The sequence below is a fragment of the Lolium rigidum genome, chromosome 7 (genome assembly GCF_022539505.1).
Source record: "Lolium rigidum isolate FL_2022 chromosome 7, APGP_CSIRO_Lrig_0.1, whole genome shotgun sequence".
Classification (NCBI taxonomy): Eukaryota; Viridiplantae; Streptophyta; class Magnoliopsida; order Poales; family Poaceae; genus Lolium; species Lolium rigidum.
The window spans coordinates 129,949,748-129,973,175 of record NC_061514.1 but is presented as its reverse complement, the minus strand read 5'-3'; the positions used below and the strand labels follow the sequence as shown (position 1 = coordinate 129,973,175).

Sequence of the window (23,428 nt, the reverse complement as noted above, 5' to 3'; positions counted from 1 at the left end):
ACCAAACGATGTGTGATAGGCGGCAAGTTTCTTACGCACTCTTTTCCTTCCAGGGTACCTAAGAGGACTGGAAGGTTTTTATTGAGGCGGCTTGCTGTCCTAATATATATTTGTTCAAAAAAAAAAAGTGCCATGATCTCTCTCTCAAAAAAAAAGATGGGGGCTAGAGGGAGATGGGCACGAGGCGCCCTGTCCGGGGCAGGGCCATGGCCGCGGGAAGATGGGATAGGAAGAAGGATGGCCGGAGAGCACTCCCCTGCGCGCCGCCGTCGAGTCCCTGCACTTGCGACCGACGATTAGTCGTGCTGCGATGGAAATATCCCCTGATTCAAGAGGGCCTCGATGGCTCGATCGCCCCGGCGGCGCCCCAGACAGCCAGCACGTATCCCTGATGAATAGGATTATGCAGGTGTAAGCGTAATCCATAGCCCTGTAATGTCAATGTCTGAAACCTCTTCGGCAAGCAGAGAAATCTAGTCTGCAATTCAACATCCTGTCAAACATTGTCTCTGAACTTTTCGCTTCAAGGGAGAAAAGAAACCTTAAGCAGAAAGTGCATCACTATCACCAACAGAAGTTCCCCTAGTAGAGGGTTCAGGGCTCAGCAGCACAGCGAAGCCAGGTGCCGGCCTCAACATGCACCTCTCATCGACGACGGTAACATAATTTACACAGCGCAAAGACAGTACCACGCGCTAAGGAGGTCTAATTTGCAGGACGTTTACCAAGGGCAACAGCTGACTGAGGACCGACACGCTGCGGACCGATCATCAAGCCTCCTAGCTCGTCGATGAGGCTGTTCTCCGTCGCACAAATTGGACCGGTAACTTCAGACGACGGCTGGGGATGTTTGGACTTGGCGACGGATGGAGTTCCTTGCGCCGACGACGACTGGTGGCCACGTGAGAGGTGCTCCATGCCGTCCCCTGCTACCATCTCATTAGCATAAGGCTATTCGAGCTGGGGTGACTCTTTGACTGACAGGAGAAAAAGTTTGATTAAGTGTAAGAGAATGGCAGCTCACCTGCTTTGGTTTCTGAACATTCGTACAGATCCTTCATCAGTAGAACAGTTCCAGGGACTAAGGCCAGCCTGACCCTGCTCAGCTTCTTCTTGTCAGAGTCATCTATCGGCCTGAACCCGAATGCTGATGTCCACGTATCAACTAGGTTTGGTATTGCAGATAGAAGCAGCATTTCCACCTTCAGCGCTTTCAGCATCTGTTGGAAATATCCGGTGAGCATAAGTTTGGCAGCACAAACTTTACATCAACTACTAAACAGTACACATGAAAACAAATTATGCCGTACAAATCATGCAAAACATCAGTCGCTGTAATAAATCATCGGTAGGTTACTCTTTTACTTGTTTTGCAATGTTTCATAGCTATCCCAGCAAACATTGGAAGGAACATTCAGGTGGACATTCATGTCCTTAAGACTGGACGTACACCTGGATTACACCTAACATGATACTTCAGCTACACACCTTTAAGAAACAGTCCAAGCAGATAACAGAAGCACCAGTATCAAGTTCCATACGTACCTCCTCGATGTAATCCACCAGTTGCCTGCACATCCCCTGTTGCCGATTCTCAGAACAAGTAGCTATCAGAGGCATCTCTGCTACACTTGCACCATGTAACCTGCAGAGACAGCAATATTTTAACTCCAGATGCCCGCCTCTGTCACTAAACATATCTGCTCACATAATACCTGATGGACGCCACAGAAAGAATGCTGTCATCCTTTTCCAGGACTATAGTATAGAACCCCTTGTAGTCCAAATGTACAAAGTTGGACCTGGCAAAGAAATATCAGTGTAAAATTGACTTGAGTTTTTTTATAAAGAGGTGTTCAAATTACATTATACTGGAGGGAACTAAAATAAGCAAAAGACTGAACATGCAGTAAGCATGTTAAGGAGTTAATAAATATTCTCACAAAAAAAAGGAGTTAACGAATTGATTCAGCTCACCTCCAGTTATACACCATAGGGGGCATTATGTCTATCCCCGTTCTCGGATCGAAAATAGGCAAGAAACATTCTTCCAAAAGACTCAAGGCAATAACTAATTTCATGTTGCACTCGGCCAGGAGAGCAATATCTGCAGCTGAGCGAACCTTTTGATCATCATTGTTACGAAGTATGGTGCAAGAAAATTCGTCACCGGTGTGATCAGGTATTCCAACAAGAGAACGCATGGCTGTATAAATCTGATGGTATCAGAACAAGATTAGCCATTTTCAGCAAATATACAGCTAGCTTAACTAATAGAGCAAGTATAATCTTTGAGTATACCTGTTGGCATCTTCTTCCACAAAACCAGGTACCAGTTCCACCTTCCTCATCACACAAAACTTTACCCGATACACAGTTTATGTGATCTGGAGGAAATGAATTGATAAGCAACATGAATTGTACCCATTAAAATTAAATAAGAAACAGAATGAATGAGCAATTTAACAGAGATTTTTAACCAGTGTTAAAAAAAATCTCCAGGCCTAAGTAGTATAGGATCCAGAACCATGGCAAGAGGTTCTGTACAATCAAGGTGGAATTACAGTTAACTTGAAACACATGAAACTCTTACTGGTTATAACGGCTAAACATTGCATGCAATTTTATTACCATATTAATGAATGACTACTCATGGAAATTAACTGCTGGCACAAAATAAAGGTTAAATAAGTATAAACTCATAAGTTGTGCTTGTGTCCGTGTTCGATCAGTTCTGATAAATGCATGAAAAATAAGCTTGTACAAAATGAAGTCCTCAACCAACCAGGGACTAGCACCTCGTGGTATTTTTTCTAAGAGAACGACTGAGACACATTAGTCACTGCAAAATAACTTTTGTCTCACGGGATGGAGCGCCGCTCGGTTCTCCACCATGTCACAAGCTTTTACAAGAATGTATGGATAATAAAACAAACTTACATGAGTCATAATAATATGTATGGGATGCAAACAATATTTTTTCAGATAACATAAATATGATAATGAACAATAAAGATGAGAAGCGAGACATTACATCGACATTCACACTGTGAGCATTCTAAAGCATGTAGGATAGTTTTTGGATCCTTTGAATTGACCACTTCCCCGCAAACATTGCACAGGCAGCTAGAACAGTACCAGCTGTCATCTGGAATTTCCTGAGAAGATTACAACCCAAGGCAAGAATCACTAATATTAATTAAAACATTGTGTCTTACTGTGTTCAAGGTGAAAAAAATCAATAATAACTAGGTACTACTTGTTATGGAAAATACAATCGATAGTTATATGTTGTGATGTGTGTTGAAGACTGGTATATAAGTTTCTCAAAAAAGAATGGTACATAAGTAACCCAAATGTTGTTATGGCATAATTAACCTAAATGTTGTTATATCATTGTCATGGTGATGATGATTTCCAGAACAGGTAATATTAAAAATGGAAGTATGATATTAATAATGTGGTTGAACCAATCGGTGCAGTATAGATGGAGCCATGATAAAGGACATGTAGCAGTGAGTATTGCTATGAAGTTGATGCGGCTGTAGCATGGCAGTAAGAACAATCATGGGGACAAGAATAGCAGTGATAGATTTTGCTAAAATTTCAGCAATGACACAAAATTTTCTGAAAACGCCCTATTTCAGTTGCATTGAGGGATCAAAGGACGACAAATTTTCCTTCAGACTCATCATACAATGATTTGGTTAGTTTGTCAGACTATCTAGGTAACTATATTTTGGATACTGAACAAAAGGGGGACATTAGGAAAACAAACCTGACAAGGCAAGCAGGCCTGATGGTAACTAGCAGGACAGTTGTCACAGCATATTAGTTCACCGACATCACCACATAATGCACAAGTGTCATCATTTTCATCTGCTTGTAGTGACATAGTATCCATTGCACGTTCTTTCCTCGCCTTATACTCAATAGACCATGCTTGAAGCTGACATAGGCTGTAGGATTTATCATAACCCAAGAAAAGATTCAGAGAGGGGGGTTTTTGTCTGAGACCTGCATGGCACCTAAAGTTGGACATGGTAAATGTGGTGTCACAACACCGGCACCGAATGCCATGCTTGGTTATGTTCCCACCTTTCAGCACGTGTTTGTCTCCTGGCCTTTTATATTGAAGAACATTCTCTGTACCAACAATGCCCATCTCAAGTAACTTGCTCAACACCGTTCTTGCTCCTTCAGGAAACCTCTTCTGGTCACATTTTTCTTCATTCTCCCAGCGAGATCTGGGAAGACATTTGAAACCAGCTCTATTTATGAGCATTCGATTAAAAGAGTTCCTGTAACGGGCAGTCAGCCTATATATTACAGCTGACATCAAAAGATCATCCTCGTCAAACCTGGATTTACGAGTCCATGGTTTCTTCCCAAACTTGACATCATTTTTGAGCGGTTGTTCTGACATGAGTTGTTTTGGGGGTTCACTACTATCTTCAGCTTGTTCTTTGTGGACTTTCATTTTGTGCACTAGATTCAAACGGGCCTGCTCACTGATTGATGCACTTATCTGCAGTTCCTCACTATAAGCTAAACAACCAGTGGGATTTTCAGCTCTACTACCCATGCATTGACCAATTATGCAGTCACTTATATGACCGTCGTTTACTTTGTGTTTCTTCCTGCTAACTTTGTCTTGGATATCTGCAACCTTCTGGGATCTTTTTTGATTCGAACACACATGCTCGATGTCCATGTCTTCACCAATTGCACAATGACTTGCATGAAAACCATGTACATTTGGTTTCTTCCTACTGGCACCGTCTTTGGTATGTGCAACCTTCTCAGACCTTTTTTGCCCCTTCTTACTTGGAGCAAACTCTGATATTTGCATTTGTCCCGATGTCGGTGCCTGATTTTCCATGCTCAGTTCACCACAATGGCCAGACACGTTTAAGTTTGGTTCCGAAGAAGGGCCACAGAACAACTGCCTAGGAGGTTCTACGTTTATTACTTCCCAACCAATTGGAGAACCCTCACTATCAAGATATAAGAATCCCTGAATCAAGCTCGCTTCGTAAGCCGATGACTGGTCGTCCAGCTGCATGTTAGCCCCCATGTTGTCACGAGGTAAATTAAGGCAACTCCACATCTCCTGGCTGTAGGTACTGCTGTTCATGAATGAGAGTCTCCCGTCTTGCGGGGACACAAACAGTACTTGCGGTTCGGCAATCATCAATTCGCTACCAGTGGCTTCAGATGACAACTGTCCTGTTTTTGACATCTCTTCCAGGCTAACCTCTTTTGCTTCATAGTTTGTATCCTTTTCTGCTAGTAGTGACAATGAACCAGCAGAAGGTTCATTCCCCACACGTTCATTTCCCACTTGGAGTTCAGGGACAACAGCAACATCATGTTCATTGTTGAAGTCATCTCTGATAGCTTCGAAGCATGAATCCTTTTCTTCTGGTAGTGATAATGTACCAGACGAAGGTCCATTCATTACATTCTCATTTCCCACTTGGTACTCAGAGACAAGTGCAGCACTATGATGTTCATTGTTGACATCATCTGTTCTCCCAAGGATCATCTTGTCAACCTCATGAGTAAACAGAAAGTCTGGTCTTATGAGCCACTCGTCAGAAGGACCATCTGCAGAATTGCCTGCATCCACAGTTTCCATCACTTCACAGAAATGAGAACTTGGACCATCAGTTTGCACATTTTCAACCAGGTGAGCTGAAGAATAATTACGCGGGACATATAGCGGATCAGACTCATCTTGAATATTCTGAGCCATTTTTGAGTATGAAAGCTCCTTTTCTGCACTAAAATAAGTAGGCCTTGAACTGACATGATCAGCTGCATCTTGGAGACCTTTCACTGTATGATGAGCAGTACTTCTGATGCTTCTTTCATTTATTTTTTCGATGGTCAGTGACCTTTGATCCACTTCATATCGAATATGCTTACTTGATCCAGACATAGAAGAGTGTCCATTGTGCAGGTTTTCCTCATTGTGAGGCTGGCCATCAGATAGAAGAAGCGGCAGAAGATTTTTCCGTGACCTGGGATGCGCCTTGTTATAGCTGCTTGGATAGTTCAGCCCAAGTGGCTTGTTAGCATTCCTACGAAACAGCCGCTTACTCTCACTATGGCTGAGGAATGTAACTGTGCTGTTCACAGCTTTCAGTGCAACTCCGTTTCTCAGAGCTGCGACCTTCTTATCAATGCAAACTACTGCCATGAAAGGATCAAGAAGCTGCCACTGGTGGAGGAAGGATAGAGATTGTTTCGGAAGCCGGACCTCATGCTCTAAGCATAAGAGTGTGTTCTTCAAATCATACAAAAAGTCATACATGTTCATCCATTCCTTTCCATAGTCATTTCCATCAAATCTGGACGACTGAATAAGCAACCACTGACCAAAGCATTTCCAAGCCTTGGGAAGGGAAACTAGGCGCATTATTTTGTCGGGCGACTCGTACATGAGATCGACCTTACTCTTGTCCCCCCTTTCCTTTCCCTCGATCTTCCACCCGGCATCCATCATCAGAAGATGAGCATGCAGCCGGAGATGATTCCAGAGTTTTCCAAGGCCACTGCCGCCACGGCCACCCCGTCGCTGTGAGACCATACTGGCAATGTCAATCCTTTGCCAATCCAGAACCCTGCAAAGTTGTGCTCTCCGACTCCTGCGAATCACGGCCCTTCGAACGTACACCCGATCAACAGGAGGTGGCGTCGACTGTACCATGGGTTCAGAAGGCATTGTGTTCTGCATCTGTTGAATGGCACTATGATAGAAGACATGGTAGCTTGATAGGTTGCCATGAGTAAACGACTCGACTATACGGCAGCGGACCACCTTGCGGTTGGAGGCAGAACCGGATGGTGTGCTAGCTGGCAGAGAACTGGTTCCGTCGCTTGTTCCGCCGAAAATGTCCTCAAAGATTTGCCTTTCCTCCTCAGAACCATCAAATCTGTCTTCTTTCAGGTCATCAACTTTCTCCCCAAACAGCATTGTCTTGATATCCTCCTCATTCATGCCTATGCCCAACAGGAAGTCCATCCCCTCCATCCTGATCAGTGAGCAGTGCGAACTGAACCAATCACACTGCAACGGAGGCATAAACAGAATTAGAGCACACATATTTGCAACATTGCTTCACATTTAACAAGGCAGACTGAAACCATGCAACTAAAAGGATTGAAGCAAGTTGGTTCAGATCATAGGATACCAAACTACGGATCCAAACATGCGCTGATCCACTGTCACTGTTCACAATCACAACAATGGGGATGTCAGCATGGGGCTGCCATCGGGAATAAAAGTTCAGTCAATGCAGAAAATAAAGCACCTAAAGCACCAAAATAGCAAAAAGCTACGACTCCCAAAAATAGAAACCTGTCCCTTCGGGCACATCCGATAAAAAATAGAACCTGTACGTACCAGCTGAGCCAGCCTCATGCCCTCAAGAAAAAAAAAACTGAGCCAGCCTCAAACAGTTTAACAGAAAAACAAAAGAAGAAAAGGCACCAAGAACTAAGTGAAATCCAGGACATGATAATGGTAGCATATCCAATCGTGTCCTTCCAAGAATACAGAAAAGGTTGCGCTAGTATATTTTCCATGAAAAATAATTATACTGAACTGAAACCACGCCCCTGAATCGCAGACCCTGAAATGATCCTACCGAACCTGAATGCCGACCCCGACCCCGACGCCAACGAACCAAGCCAAGCCAACCTCGGCGAGCCTGCGGCTTCACTGCAGCGGCAGGAGAAAGAGAATCCGTGGGCTACGATCTGCTCCGCCGTGGCCTTGACAATGCGGCCTACGGCCTGGCCTGGTTGCGGTGCCGCCGCCGTTGGTTCGGGGTCGGTGTAGGGCAGTGACACCAAAAACAACTCGGGATTTCCCCAATCGGAGAAACAGATGCACACGAAAGAGAAAAAATCGTGCTGCTACATACCAATGGGGCGGAGCAGCGAGCACATCAATGGCGATGCTCTGATCCGTGGGTATCGGTGAAGAAGAAAGAGCACCGCTTTATCCCCTCTCCCCCAATGTCTATCCCCTCCGCATTGGAGACGTCGCCTCCTTCCTCTCTCTTCTCTATCCACCACCAGGCCCTGTCTGTCTGCCTCACTGAGCGCACCGCACCGAACAATAATGGCACTAGAGAGCTTTGCCCCGGGGCGCGCGCGCGGAATCTCTCTCTACCTCGCAGTCGCAGGAGGCTGCAGGACCGGGGCAGCGGTGTTTTCCCGTTGCGAGGGGTCTACCCGCCACCCCGCTCTCTCTCTGGATCGTCGGGACCGGGCAGTCACGACACTCTACTCTACTGTGTGTATGGGGGATATTTTATGATTTGTCTATGAAGTGTCTTTGCCGTATTTTTTGAAGTGTCTATTATTTGCCAAGTAACCACGGTATGTTAGTGACACAAGAAACAGCAAATAATAGAAGTGCCAAAAAAGAATATGACAAAGTGTAAAATCCCCCGTGGGTGTGTGCGCGCGTCCGTGAGATGGGCAACCATTTTAGATTCCGAGTGGCGAGTTTTATGTGCAAGGGCCGGAGTAAAAAAAGAACTTGGAGGAGGTAGGTAGGTGTGACTCTCGTTGAATGAGCAATTATGGCTTCCCGTCGGGCTGCAAGTGGCGCCCGCATACCGAATGGGCGTAACGTCCAAAAGCTGAGGCGGCGGTTCCGATTTCTTGGAGTCACGATGGGCTAGGAGGTGACTATACGTGCAGTTGTTCAGGGGCCGGGGACCTAGTTTCGTTGGTGGTTGTAGACCGTCTAGCGCCATGGAGGGTTGACGGTTCGCGTGCGGGTTTGTGGTGGTGGTTTGACTGTTCCTCAAGGTCAAGGCGTGTGGTGTGTGGCTCATTGTTGGATGGAAGTCTTGCACTGGCTGTTAGCTGGGACCAACAACTGTGACGCCCTTAGCATGCGTCCTTCTTGAAGGTGTCATCATGGCGGTGCTCTCGCTCCTCCGTACGGGATTCTTCAGGGAAAAAACACTAGATCACATGTAGAATTGGGTGAGGACAACGCTCATGCGTCGTTTGCCTCTTGGGGCCTCGCCTTGGATGTTTTGTCGGCCAGAAGGACCAGTGTAGTGAGGTTGTGGTCAGCGGCTGCGAGCTGTACGGTAACCTTTACGTCTGAACCAACTTTGTGTTTGGTGAGCTCCGAGTGAAATGCCTGCAACAACCTTAGTTGTTGTCGAAAATGATGACGCTCCCGGAGGTCACTCCACTACTTGGAGGCATCGTTATGGATCCTCTTGGTCTGTTCTCGTGGTTAGCATTGTCCTTTGTCTCGTCTTTCACTAGGCGGTGAGTGACCCTGGGGTCAGCGTGGCGTCGGAGCGACGACTCTGATTTATCACCTCCGCCTTGTAGCGTTGAGGTGTGCAGGGTGCTATCATTGATCGCTCATGCATTTTGGTTTGTCAGCTCATGTGGAGAGTGGCCTATGGGCCGGCGTGTTGTGTTTTGTGTTGTATCAATTTTCAACTTAGTTTTTCATAAACTAGTCAGTTATCAATGAAAAGATAAATATTTTTCCTTGTGTCAAAAAAAAGTTTATAGAATATGTTGAATGGAAATGCGGAATCCATTATAAAGAAGACAAGGCTGGCACACACATAGCACAACCAAATATGAGAGTAATTATATACAAAAAACTATCACATTTTGGTTTGATTAAAAAGTCCCTCTTTTGGGATATTTTCCCAAAAACCACCACTACTACTTGGACAGAGAATTTTAAAAGACCGCCACTACTTGCTTGATCATGTTTTGACAATGTTCTTAATTGGTGGGTCCATTTAACACCGCGTTGATAGCCCATGTTTTCTTTCCTATTTATTTTTTGCTAAAAACTTTGGCCCACCTGTCATAGGCATCTTCTTTCTCCGGAAACAATCGAAGCCCATTCGGCAACCACACCGGCTTCCCGTACGAGTCGTGATGGCCCTCCCCGAGCTTACCATTGGTGCCCAGTGCTGCTTCACCTTTGCTTGAATTCATCCGTACAAGCTCCACCGACACCATTGCTCAGTTGTGAGAAACTTCCTTTGAAGGAAGCAGCACCAAGAAGCATCAACCACCCAACGAGAAGTGGTAAGCCGAGTGAAAGGGCATTTCCCTCCCTATGTTGGTTTTGGGTAACACATGTGAATTTAACCATGTGCTTAAGTGTTTTAGTTACTAGTAATAAAAAGCACAAGATGGGGACGAACCCCTCAAAGTGAAAAGAGCGATAAACTATCCTTAATTTTTTGGTTGTGTAATCATAGGAAATCGTACTATCAAGAGGGGGTGTTCAACGGAAAGTCTAGCTAAAATCACATCTTGCACCCTCTGAACCTTACCATGAAAATGTTGGAGAGAGCCCCTAAAAGGATGTGTTGTTGGGGAGATTCAGTGCAAAGAACCCAGTGCCCCTTAGACCGGAGACTCCGGTGTGCGAACACCGGAGACTCTGAACTAAGTCTTCGACCTAGAAATACTAAGTGAAACGCCAAGAGTGTTTTGTTAGGTTACCAGTCTGGAGACTTGGTGGAGAAAGACGAGATACTCTAGTTCGTAGAATCTGGTCCAGCCCAGTCTTAGCTCATCCTGGTTAGAGACTTTGTGCAGGCCAAGAATCCGATCACTTTACACTAGAGTCTCATGTATAAGTGTCTTGCATGCAACTAGGGGTGTAAACGGATAAGATATTTTCGCACCAAATTCGTTTCATATCCGTTTTAGAGAATCCATATCCGATTTGAAGGAATCCGAGGGATAAGGATATCCGATTTTGAACTTGACATCGAATATTTTATAGAATATAGTATGCCAAATAACACCCAGATATTCGTGTTCAAAAATTATTTAGGATATCCAAATAAAACATTTTTTATCTGAAACGTCAAAGGTAAGAGTGGAATCCAGTAGAAACCCGCTTTGAACGAAAGTTGGGTTGCTGGCAGAGCAAGCTACTCTCATACGGAGATAGGCTGGTGCTTATAAATTCCGTGCTTACCAGTTTACCGATGTTTATGCTATCTTTTCTAGAAATACCTGAGGGGGTAAGAAAAAGGCTAGATTTTTATAGGTCAAGATTTTTTTGGCAAAATGATGATCATAAGCGTAAATATCGATTAACAAGATGGAATATTATTTATCAACCCAAAGATCGAGGGGGACTAGGTGTGGAAGTGTGTTAGATATAAAAAACAGATGCTTACTCAGCAAATGGTTGATTAAGCTCCTGAACGAAGATGGGGTATGGCAGGAGATACTGCATAATAAATATCTTCGTAACAAAACACTATCACAAGTGACTGCAAAACACACCGACTCTCCTTTTTGGAAAGGACTAATGGGGGTTAAAGATGATTTTTTCTCGCGAGGTTCTTTTAAGGTCGGCGATGGCTGGAAAACTCGTTTCTGGGAAGACCTTAGGAGATCAGCTACTAGCCCAATAGTATCTGTAACATCCCAAATTTTGAAACAAATAAGAAAATGAATTTCACTTATTTCAAATTTTTGGAGCCAACAAAAACTTTAATGGAACCACTTGATATGCATAGTATTCAAGTATGTATGATGTGATTTTTGCCATGATAGTTTGTTTGTTGTATTGAACATGTTTCTAACCCTAAACCCTACCCTTTTCAACACGAAAGAGGAACAAATAAAAAGAAAACAAAATAAAAGAAAAAACATATGTGGGCCTATAGCCATAATTACAAATCTTGACCTATGCCCTTTTTACTTTACCAAAATGGTTGTGAACCATAGTTAAACCAAACCTAACCCTAACTAAAATCTAAAACTATGATCATTTGGATCAAAGAGAAATTAAGAAAAAGAAAAGAAAAATCCAAAATAATACCACATATGGGTTTATGGCCATTTTTGCAAATCTTTAACCTAGGCCATATTAACTTGTGCCAATGGTTTGGAAACATAAATAAACTCAAAAGAATACCTTTTGAATCAAAGAAACCCAAATCAAATCAAAGGAAAAAAATCAAAACCATGCAACATGTGATAATGGTCAAAATTGACATTTACATCAGGGTACCCACTTTGAGCCCTTGTATTAAGAGATTTCTAAACCAAACTCTCCCAAATCTTTGCACCTCATCCAAGACCTCATCAAGTTGAACAATTTTGGTGTTGACCACCTTGACTAGTTCCTTTTCTATTGCTTAATTTAATCAAGCCAAGATGCAACATCCAATCAGATTCAAGATCATGTCCCATTTGGATTTTTCCAAATCAATACCATTTTGCACACCACCACCACCAACATGTGCCAAATAATATTTGAATCACATCCACCAAACATTTTGGAAAAATTCAAAAGTCAAGTTCTTGTGGCCATTGTGTCGAACACTTGGTGTGCACAAACCTGCCAACCCTAGACACTCTAATACCCAACATGTTTTAGACAAAACCCTCACCTCTCTGGTCAACAACAACTCACTCTTGCACCCAGGGAGCAATGCCAGGTCTCAAAGACTTTGGTTGTGCATGATATCATCATGTACCACCCCATGCGGAGGTGTGCATGTCACTCACCATGCCATTCTTCTATCCACTCCTCTCTAGCTCACATCATCATGTCCTTAAGCTTCCCGGTACTCTCCTGATCACGCTAGTGTACTCACTCGACCAAGGAGAGCACGACGAAGCCCTGGACAGGACGTGCCCACGTCAGCCCAGACACGCCAGAGCATGCAAGGGCATGACGCAGAGCACGCTAGAGCGCGTCGTCGCCTCGTCGCCTCCAACCTCCCCCTGACCTTAGCTTCTGCACCAAGCCTCGCCACGGTACCAGGAAGCTCCCAGACACCTCCTCTCGCACTCTCCTGCCCTGTCGCCGTCGTCACGGACAACGACCGTCCGCCGCAGTACTGCCTAGACCTTGACGTCGCCCGCACTCCCCCGTCCACCCCTGCTGCGCCATGATGCTCGCAAGGACCACCATGACATCAGGAACAACGCTGCACCCTCGCCCACATCCCTCCGCCACTGCAGCATCGTCGACGCCACCGACCCGCCGGTGACCTCCGCAGCACCTCACAACCCTATAAAAGGAGCACGCCCCGACCCTTCTCCAGCACACCACTCCACTCCCCTCTCATCACCGAGTCTCCTCGACCATCTCCCCCTCCACATTCTCGCCGGAGTCGCTCCAATTTTTCACCGGAGCCCCGCCAGCAGCCTTCAAGCTCACCGTTGATTGGAGCCATCCCAGGAGGAGCCACCGGTGCCAGGAACCTCGCCTACGTCTTCCACGTCGATCGCCGCCCACGCAAAGCCTCGCCAGAGCTCAGGTGACCCTTCGACCCCGTAGCCTCGCCCCCAGAAGGGTCGAGTCTCACCGGAGACGACAACACCCCTCACCCGTTCGATCTGGATCTAATCCTGTGGCTCACACTCACTCATACCGCATCGGCGTTATAACGCACTGACAAGCGGGGGCCACTGTCAGGCGGCCCGCTGCGCGCGAGACGCATAGCTGGGCCGACCCTTTCTCTTTTCCCTCTCTCTGGCCCATTTCACTTTCCCGCGCAAGCCCAAGTGTTCAAATTCGAATAAATCTTTTAGCTAAAATTCTTTACTGATGCCATATTCAAAATTTAATAGAATCAAATCTACTAAGCCAAATTTTATGAACTTGATATTTTTGGAAATCTTATGAAAATATCTAACCAACTACATTGGTCTCAACCCTAGATTGGTTGTAGAAATCATGTAGTAAAAATAACAAGGCAGTGCCTTTTTCAAATTCAAACAATTATTAAAAATCAACTATAACTTATTTTGAGTTGATTCCAACTCTCATAATTCAAATTTCACATACTCTACATGAATATGTAAAAACATAGCATAGTTGTTTACATGATCATGGGCTAGAGCAAAATAATGGCTATGTGGTCATTTCTAGTCCATTTAAATTACCTCAATTAATTAATGAAATAGTAAGAGAGGTTTCCTCTCATTTAAATCCGGGTCTCAAGTAACTCAATATGAGGAAATAAATTTGGTATAAAGAACCTCATATTTAATTACTTGGTGATATTAAATTGTTCCATAGTAGTGTTTAAATTGCATGAGATGTAGTATCTCATTTAAATCATTTTCCCAAATGGTAAATATGAAGTGTTGACCTTGGTCAACATGATCTCATACTTATTATTTGAGGAGATTAAATCTTAATTTTTCAATGAGAGGAAATTCTTCTTCTTACAAGTATTTTCTTAAAAGAAAACAAAGCCAACCACCTTGTTAATAATGTTGTGATGCTAGAATAGCTTGTGTGATCTCTTGAGTGTCAAGTCTAGCACTTAAGCATTGATTGGTGATTGTATACCTTGTATCCGTTTACAGACGCTAGTACCAAAGACTACCAGGGGGAGGAGGTATTCTACCAAGAAGAAGAAGAAAGCTTTGATCACTGTACCAATCAAGGCAAGCTATACTCTTGCAAGCTACCCTAGTGCAAGCTCTACTTGAGCAAGCCACCAATACCATACTACTTTGTGTTTTACTTTCCAAGTCCCAGTTTTATCTTGCAAAGCTTTTACTTTGATTATCAAGGTTTACTTTATAGCTTTATAGTTAACTTGGGTCTAGACCAGGAGTAGTACAAGAACATAAAAGTTAGCCTAGAGAGCTACAAGATAGTTAGCACCCCTCATGACTAGTTGCTAGTGCTAAAACTAAAATTGACTACTCTAGATGGGAACATGTGAATCTTTTGACTTTGAAAACCTTGGAATGATGAGTTATTCTATTGAAAGATTTTGAAGGTGAATGTGACTTGAATGACATGGTGATTTTGATAAAAACTGATGATTGGGTTCGGATGCAATACCATTCCAATTTTAGAGTACCCCCACAATACCTGATTATGGGTAAGGCTTTAGCTGGAAATTTATGTGTCTTAGTATGGGTTCCCTCTGAACAAGCGTCATAGGGGTTATGTCGAGGCTGCCTCCGTTGAAAGTGAAATGACGTGAAATGAGGTGGTTGTTCTACCCAAGCCCTGTGCAGTTCCTAGGATAACAGTTTGTATCACTGGGAGGCCAAGCTCATGGGGAGAGGTGCCTATACTAGGGTATGTAAGTGAAAGGTTAATGGTTGATGATCCACATACTGAGTATGATTATTCAGGGTTATCCCTGACGGATGTAATCAAATGTTGTGGCACAAGTGTGCAACCTCTGCAGAGTGTAAAACTATTCGAATAGCCGCGTCCGCGGTTATGGACGGTTGGAAAGGCCATACTGTTCCGTCATCAGAACCTTTCAAAATGTGACATGTGACTGGTGACTTGAGACTTGAACTTGATTTATGAATATGACTTGATCACAACAGAGTTGTGGGAATGACATTAATGTTCCCACTTGAGTTAGTTAGGCAAATAAAGAGTCTTTTATTATTAAGTGCTTACGAAATGAAACTGGTTTTATGCAAATGAACCTAGAGCTTAGAATTCCATTGATATAGTTGATAGTGCTTACACTAGAATTAGTTTGTGAGTACTTTAAAGTACTCATGGCTGTGTCCCTGGCTATTCAAATGGCCAGACTATGAAGAGGATCACCAGTACCATGAAGATGGACAGCAAGACGTCTATGATAACTAGGACCACTCCTGACATCAAGTGTTGCCTGTGGAACAGATGGACCGCTACTACGTTTCTTCCGCTGTGTGTTTTGTATTTGATCGTGAGGTCAACTATATTTGTAAGACTGGATCATGTGATCCTTTGATATAAGACAATTATGGTTTGTAATGAATGATGTTCTGTGATATCAATCTATTATGTCTCGCAAAAACAATATTCCTGGGATTGCGATGTATGGCATAATAGGCATCTGGACTTAAAAACCCGGTGTTGACAAGTTGGTATCAGAGCCATTGTTTGATCTTAGGAGACCCTAGTTAGAATGGACGTCTGAAAAACTTAGTTTCAAAACAAATGAAGTGAATAATTATGAAAACTTATTCTCTCTCTTATGCTTGAGATCTTTTCCAAAAATGAGAAATCCATGCTCTACTTTTCCTTGTAATTCTACATAAAATTTTGACACACTTGCTCACTTCTCTAACTTACTCATCCTAATTGCTCACAGATGGAGTACCACTATGAGTCCTATCAGCTTGGCCACGGAGGAGACCTAATGTTCAAGAAGGATTTGGAGAAGCTAGTTGAATATCTAGGACGCCCGTATCCCGAGTTCTTTGGAGTGCCACTCAATAATCAGTCGGGAAGACAACCTAAGTGGGAAGTTACTGCAGACCTGAGAGGAAAGCTGGGAGCCCCAATTTGGGAAACCATATGGTTTTTTGTAAGGGGAAACACTTGGAAGGAAGGGATAGCCAAAGCCATGCAAGAAGCAATTGCCCGTCTGTGTGGACAAAATGTGAACAAGATCAAGAACACTCGCTTCATTTACTACCCAAGACATGACCCCATGGGAAGACCAATAACCATGCCACCGCACCCGGAGATGAACCACTATGTTACATACCTGGACTTCATGCTGTACAAGACCCGCAAGGAGTTGGACAACGCCCGCGCCTTTCGCCCAGCACATTACCCATGAAGACAAAGAACCTACCCTTCTGGATGAAGAGTAGTATCACTACAGCACTCTCGTAGGTGTGAGTTTGTATCTGTCCCCTTGTATCGTAGAACGAATGAATGATTCTTAAAACCAACGGTGTGTTAGTTTTGTAATGTGTGATGATTGGTATGAATGAAAAAGTGTTGTGGTTTTTACCCCCTCAACACTACTCAAGCTTTGAAACTTATCAAATTTAAACCAAACAAACCATAGAAAATTCCCTCTTATCTTATGATATGCCTCAAATATTCAGATGGCCCCTCCAACCCGCAGCACCAACCAGGGTGCAATGTTACAGATGCTGCAAATGATGATGGCAGATAGAGAAGTTGAGAGAGCTGAGAGGCAAACCAACCTTGCTGCACTGCAGCAGCTAGCTCAGAACAACCACGACCATGGAAACCATGATCATCCTGGATCTAAGCTGAAGAATTTCCAGAACACTAACCCTCCCATGTTCAGCAAGACCGAAGAGCCGTTAGATGCAGATGATTGGCTCCAAACAATGGAGACCAACCTGGAAGTTGTTGGAGTTGAAGCTGCAGAGAAAGTACTGTTTGCCGCCCACTACCTGTCAGGACCTGCTAGAGCCTGGTGGACAAGTGCCCATGCAATGAATGCGGGACAAATGATGACATGGGAAGACTTCAAGCTCAAGTTCAGTAAGTACCATGTGCCCCAGAGTTTAATCAAAAAGATGAGGGACGAGTTCAGGGAACTCAAGCAAGGAAGAATGTCCGTGGTGGAATACCGTGACAGATTCCTCACTCTGTCTAGGTACGCCCCGGATGAGACCGACACCCATGAGAAGAGGAAGGAAAGATTTCTGAACGGACTGCATGATGAGATGCAGACAGTGCTTGTGAACATCCCGTTTGCTGATCTGGAAGCCCTTGTGGATTCTGCCATCCAGATGGAAGGGAAGCTGCACCAAGCCAACGAGAACCGTAAGCGCAGAATGATGCACCGGAATGGACCCAGCAATGCACAGAAATACCGCAACAATTCACCTGGAGGATTTGCCTCAAGAAACAACAAGCCACCTGCTCAGACGTTCCGTCCAAACTACCCCAACAACAATGGAGGACACCCGAAGCCCGGAGGCAACAACAACAATCCCAACAACAACAACAACAACAACCACAATGGTAGCAACAACAACACCAACACTGCCCCAAGGACTGGAAGCAATGCCACCCCCATTGCCCCAAAGGACAAGTCAACTGTGACTTGTTATGAATGTGGAGTTGTGGGTCACTACTCCAATGAGTGCCCCAAGAAGCTTGCCAAGACTGCCCCCAATACCACTGCACCTGCCCAGCAACAGCGCCGTTTCGCAGCTAGAAGGAACCCGAACAATCGCAACGGCCATCTCTACCACATGAGTGCAACTGAAGCCCAGGAAGCACCCCATGCCATGCAGAGTATGTTTTCCTGTTAACCCAATTGCCCAATCTTTCTTAGGTTCCTAACTTTTCTTAAATCTCGGGACGAGATATGGTTTAAGGGGGAAGGGTTTGTAACATCCCAAATTTTGAAACAAAGAAGAAAATGAATTTCACTTATTTCAAATTTTTGGAGCCAACAAAAACTTTAATGGAACCACTTGATATGCATAGTATTCCACGTCGATCGCCTCCGAGGCCAAGCCTCGCTGGAGCTCAGGTGACCCTTCGACCCCCTAGCCTCGCCACCAGAAGGGTTGAGTCTCGCCGGAGACGACAATGCCCCTCACCCGTTCGATCTGGATCTAATCCTTTGGCTCACACTCACTCATACCGCTTCAGCGTTATAACACACTGACAAGCGGGGGCCACTGTCAGGTAGCCCGATGCGCGCGAGACGCATAGCTGGGCCGGCCCTTTCTCTTTTCCCTCTCTCTGGCCCATTCACTTTCCCGCGCAAGCCCAAGTGTTCAAATTCGAATAAATCTTTTAGCTGAAATTCTTTAGTGATGCCATATTCAAAATTTAATAGAATCAAATCTATTGAGCCAAATTTTATGAACTTGATATTGTTGGAAAGCTTATGAAAATCTTTAACCAACTACGCTGGTCTCAACCCTAGATTGGTTGTAGAAATCATGTAGTAAAAATAACAAGGCAGTGCCTTTTTCAAATTCAAACAATTATTAAAAATCAACCATAAATTCTTTTGAGTTGATTCCAACTCTCATAATTCACATTTCACATACTCTACATGAATATGTAAAAACATAGCATAGTTTTATACATGTGAAAGGATCGTATGCCGCACCTAGAGGGGGGGGTGAATAGGTGCTAACCAATTTTTAGTTCTTTTTCAATTTAGGCTTGACACAAATAGGTAAATTCTCTAGATATGCAACTAAGTGAATTTACCTATATGACAAGGATATCAACTAAGCAAGGTATAACAACGCAATAGGAGATAGAGTGGGATAGAGGTAACCGAGAGTGGAGCACGCGATGACACGGAGATGATTCCCGTAGTTCCCTTCCTTTGCAAGAAGGTACGTCTACGTTTGGAGGAGTGTGGTTGCTACGCAAGCCAAACCAACAGCCACGAAGGCTTCACTCAGATCTCCTGTGAGCAATGCCACGAAGGCCTAGCCCACTTCCACTAAGGGATTTCCTCGAGGCGGAAACCGGGCCTTTACAAAGTTCTTGGGGCACACATCCACAACCAAATTGGAGGCTCCCAAATCTGTAGCAATACAACAATCAACAACAACACATCAACAACAAATCAACTAGGGAACCAAATAGGAACACTAGCATGAGATCCCTCAAACAAGAGAGGGGGAAATGAATAACGCTTCGGTGAGGATGTAGATCGGGGTCTTCTCCTTCGAATCTCCAAAGATCAAGAGCTTTGGTTGGGGGAGGAAGGAGATCTTGCAAATCTTGTGTTTCTTGAGGTGGCTCTAATGGAGGTGGCTTGGCAGATTTCTTGTATAATGATTGAGCAAGCAACCAAGGTAGAAGAAGGGGGTATTTATACCCCTCTCAAAAATGAGCCGTTGCAGCTACCGGGGGTCGGATAATCCGGCCTAAGTAAGGGCCGGATAATCCGCCCCCCGGATAATCCGGCCTTCGGAACAAAATCGTGACAAAATCCGGCCAAAAGTCCGGCCCTATGCCAGAGAAGCTTTCCTTCCAGTCCTTAGCCAAAATAGGGGGGGGGGCGGATATTTCCAAAAAATCCGGCCCGGATAATCCGGCCCTGGTACAATACCGGGACATTATCCGGGCAAATGTTCGGCCCCCATACTGAGCTGCTTTTCCTCGAAGACTTAGCCAAAAACAGGGGGCCGGATATTTCAACAATATCCGGCCCGGATTATCCGGCCTGGCCAATCTTTTTCTGAGAACTTTTGACAGGCGATCAAATCCAACACACATGAAACAATATCTATGTAATCCCTGTACCACTTAATCAAACATTAGTGTATCACATATATTGACATCAAACACACAAAACATAATGTGAGAGATGTTCTTTCAATCTCCCCCTTTTTGGTGTTTGATGACAATATACGGATTTGCAAAGGAATCACTATAGAGACAAGCATGATGGCAAAACATAGAGGCACTTGTTATCACCAGATTTTGGCCAAATCACGAGGTGGGCCGCGGTCAAGATGGGCTTGGAAGATTACACGTGGAAGATCTCTGAAGCGGCTTTGTTTGGGGAATTTGGGCTATATTGCCCATGTATCTTTAATTACCATAGATTGTATTTAGATTAAAAGTTAGAGTTTATCTCGTGCACGGTTTAGTGCACGCCCACATTAGAAAGTCCGCCGGACTATAAATATGTACCTAGGGTTTATGGAATAAACAACAACACAACGTTCACCCCAAAACAAACCAATCTCGGCGCATCGCCAACTCCTTCGTCTCGAGGGTTTCAATCGGGTAAGCGACATGCTGCCTAGATCGCATCTTGCGATCTAGGCAAGCACAAGCCCCACGTTGTTCATGCGTTGCCCGTATCGAAGCGTCTTTGATGGCGGGCAACGTAGTTATCATAGATGTGTTAGGGTTAGCATAGTTCTTCGTATAACATGCTTACGTAGTGCAACCCTTGCATGTCTAGCCGCCCTCACACCTATCTCGGGTGTGGGGCGGCACCCCGCTTGTTCATCATTTAGTAGATCTGATCCGTTACGGTTGCTCCTTGCTCGCAAGGATTAGTTTAATATCTGCAATAGTTAGGCCTTACAAAGGGGGAGGATCCAGCGGCACGTAGGGTGGCGTTCGCAAGTCCTAAACAGGATGTTCCGAGGATCAACGTCATGTTGGTTTTGTGGCCTTGTTTAGGATCGGCTTACGAGCACCGTGCGTGGCCGCGAGGCCCAACTCGGAGTAGGATGATCCGATTATGCGGTGAAAACCCTAAATCGTCGTAGATCTAATTAGCTTTATCTTGATCAAGCAGGATCACCAAGTATTCGTGCACCCCGTACGAATCATGGGTGGATCGGCTCTTTGAGCCGATTCACAGGATAACTCGAGAGCCGATCGAGGCTCGTATTTAATGTTTACGTGTATGCCATGCGAGAACTAAGCGAGGCATCCCCATCACCTTCCCGACCGGTATAGGTCGGTGGCACGCCCTTGCACTTCGCATCGCCGCGTGTGACCAGAAGAGCATTGCGGGCCGTCGCTCGGAGGGGTCTCAGCCAGCCGCAGCTCTAGGCTCTTCCCGGCTCTACCGTGTTGACAGTCGCTGCCCGCCGGTGGGTTTTGGCGATCAACACATTCTGGCACGCCCGGTGGGACATCGTCTACATCAACCACATCGCCATCTACATCTGAGATGGCGGCGGACGGCACGCCAGTTACCTACGAGGAGTTACCTGCCGAGCTCAAGAAGAAACACGACGAGATCAAGGTCACCCTCGAAGCCGACCTCATCGGCTCTTTTCGCAGAACCCGTACCCATGGCATCGGATGGAAGGGATTCTCACCGTAAGGTGCACTCGATGGGATAGACCTCTCCGCCCGTCGGAGGAACGCACCGTAGGCCTACGGCAGGAGATCAACTACCCGGTGGCTCACTCGCTACACCGCCACTCGAAAACTTGATCAACGTGTTGGAGCGTCTCGCTCGCGCGTGATCCAGGAGATCATGAGCCACCGCACTCGCCGTCGAGACCAGCTCTCGGGACGCATCAAGGAGAGTTGCCACTCCAGTCCCGTCCACCGCTGCCATTTGCGTTGGCGGCACCAGCTGAAGTGTCGGCTACACCGGCATTCGTCGTCTACAAGATCGATGGTGGCCCTAGTGACTACCAGTTCTTGGCTGAGGCGCCCAAGGAGATCCCTCAAGGATACGCGTGCACGTATGTGCCGCGATTGTGGCAATCGGCCACTCTCAAACCAGGCCACAACGTCGGGGACTCCGGCGCAAACAGGAGGAACGTCGGCAACGTAGCTTGAGAAGCGGACGTGGCTAACTAAGTACGCCACCCCGACGAAACTCCCGAGCCCAGCTCCCGCAGCTTGGCTCGTAGGCTGGAAAAGCAAACATGGCTGGCTAAGTACGCCACCCCGGCGAATCTTCGAGTGCATCTCCTGCAGCCAGCCACAGCGGATCAGATCGGCACCATACCGAGAGACCAGTTCGGCATGATACCGAAAAGAAGGGCAATCGGCTATTCCAAGCCGTACCCCGACGAGTACGAGATGATCCCGCTGCCACCTAAATATCGGCTCCCTGACTTCTCCAAATTCAGTGGATCGGATGGCTCCAGCTCCATCGAGCACATCGGCCGATATTTGGCGCAACTAGGACCGGCTTCGGTGTCGGATCAGCTACGCGTGAGGGTCTTTTCACGGTCCCTCACAGGATCGGCTTTTGGATGGTATACCTCTTTGCCAGCAAACTCCATCCGAGTCTTGGAAGCAATTGGAAGAACAGTTCCATATGCAATACCATTCGAAGCTTCCGAGTCTAGTATTGCCGATCTAGCACAACTACGTCGAAGCGCGGAGAGACGGTGACAGAGTACATCCAGCGCTTCGAGAACCTTAGGAACCGATGTTATTCGGTTCGTATAACTAAAAAGGAAGCGATCGAGTTGGCGTAGCCGGCCTTGCAACACGCGCTCAAGGACATGGCCTCCCAAGCAGATTATCCCTCGCTGGCGCACATGGTTCAGAAACTATCAGCATATGAACAGCGCCACCCAGACCTGTACCAGGACAAGTTCAAGCGTGCAGTAGTCATGGTCGATACAGAGGAAGGTGAAGTGCCTGCGGGAGACCAAGAAGTAGCAGTGGCTGAGTGGACTCGGGGAGGAACCCCCGTGTCCTGCAAATGGGTAAAGCCACCAGGGCCGCCCGGGGGATTTGATTTTGACGTGACCAAGACTCGAACAAATCTTCGACCTCCCGCTCAAGGAGAAACAGCTTGACGATTCCCGAAGGTCTCAAGTTCCCCACGGCGCAAGAGCTAAACGGAAAGCCGTACTGCAAATTCCACAACTCGCTCTCCCATGCTACCAACGACTGCAGGGTGTGGCGTCAGCACATCCAAGCGGCGATAGAGAAGGGGCGTCTAATTTTCAACCAGTACGCCATGAAGGTCGACACCCAACCCTTCCCCGCCGTTAACATGGTGGAAGTCACCCACCCTGAGGGTTGCCAGCCAGGTCCATCGTTCGAAGCATCAACATGGTAGGACCCGGGAACCACTCCGGCGAAGATGGAGATGAGGGCAGCTGCTCTCATAGCAAGGACACGAGGAGGCCGCTCCACGCGATCGGCTCCATCATGATGGCAAGCGCTACGTCACAGAGGGAGAAGTGAAGAACATAAGATATCAAC

General features: G+C 45.7%; 1 protein-coding gene across 1 annotated transcript; it reads right to left on the bottom strand.

The window, feature by feature from the left end:
- Positions 1-296: 296 nt before the first annotated feature.
- LOC124671992 lies at positions 297-7,062 on the bottom strand. The gene is made up of 9 exons (XM_047208301.1): positions 3,779-7,062; positions 3,035-3,158; positions 2,302-2,387; positions 1,978-2,216; positions 1,716-1,802; positions 1,546-1,645; positions 1,025-1,220; positions 726-926; positions 297-388 (listed from the first exon to the last, which is right to left on the bottom strand). The coding sequence occupies exons 1-9, from the start codon at positions 7,037-7,039 to the stop codon at positions 297-299; spliced, it is 4,386 nt and encodes a 1,461-aa protein (XP_047064257.1). The 5' UTR covers positions 7,040-7,062.
- Positions 7,063-23,428: the final 16,366 nt, after the last annotated feature.

Bases quoted from the DNA above. Each gene is read 5' to 3' on its own strand.
- LOC124671992 (XM_047208301.1), bottom strand. From the start codon at position 7,039: ATGGAGGGGATGGACTTCCTGTTGGGCATAGGCATGAATGAGGAGGAT. The intron at 3,159-3,778 runs GTTTGTTTTCCT...TAATCTTCTCAG, and splicing joins AGGCCTGCTTGCCTTGTCAG to GAAATTCCAGATGACAGCTG. The intron at 1,803-1,977 runs GTGAGCTGAATC...TTTCTTTGCCAG, and splicing joins CCTATGGTGTATAACTGGAG to GTCCAACTTTGTACATTTGG.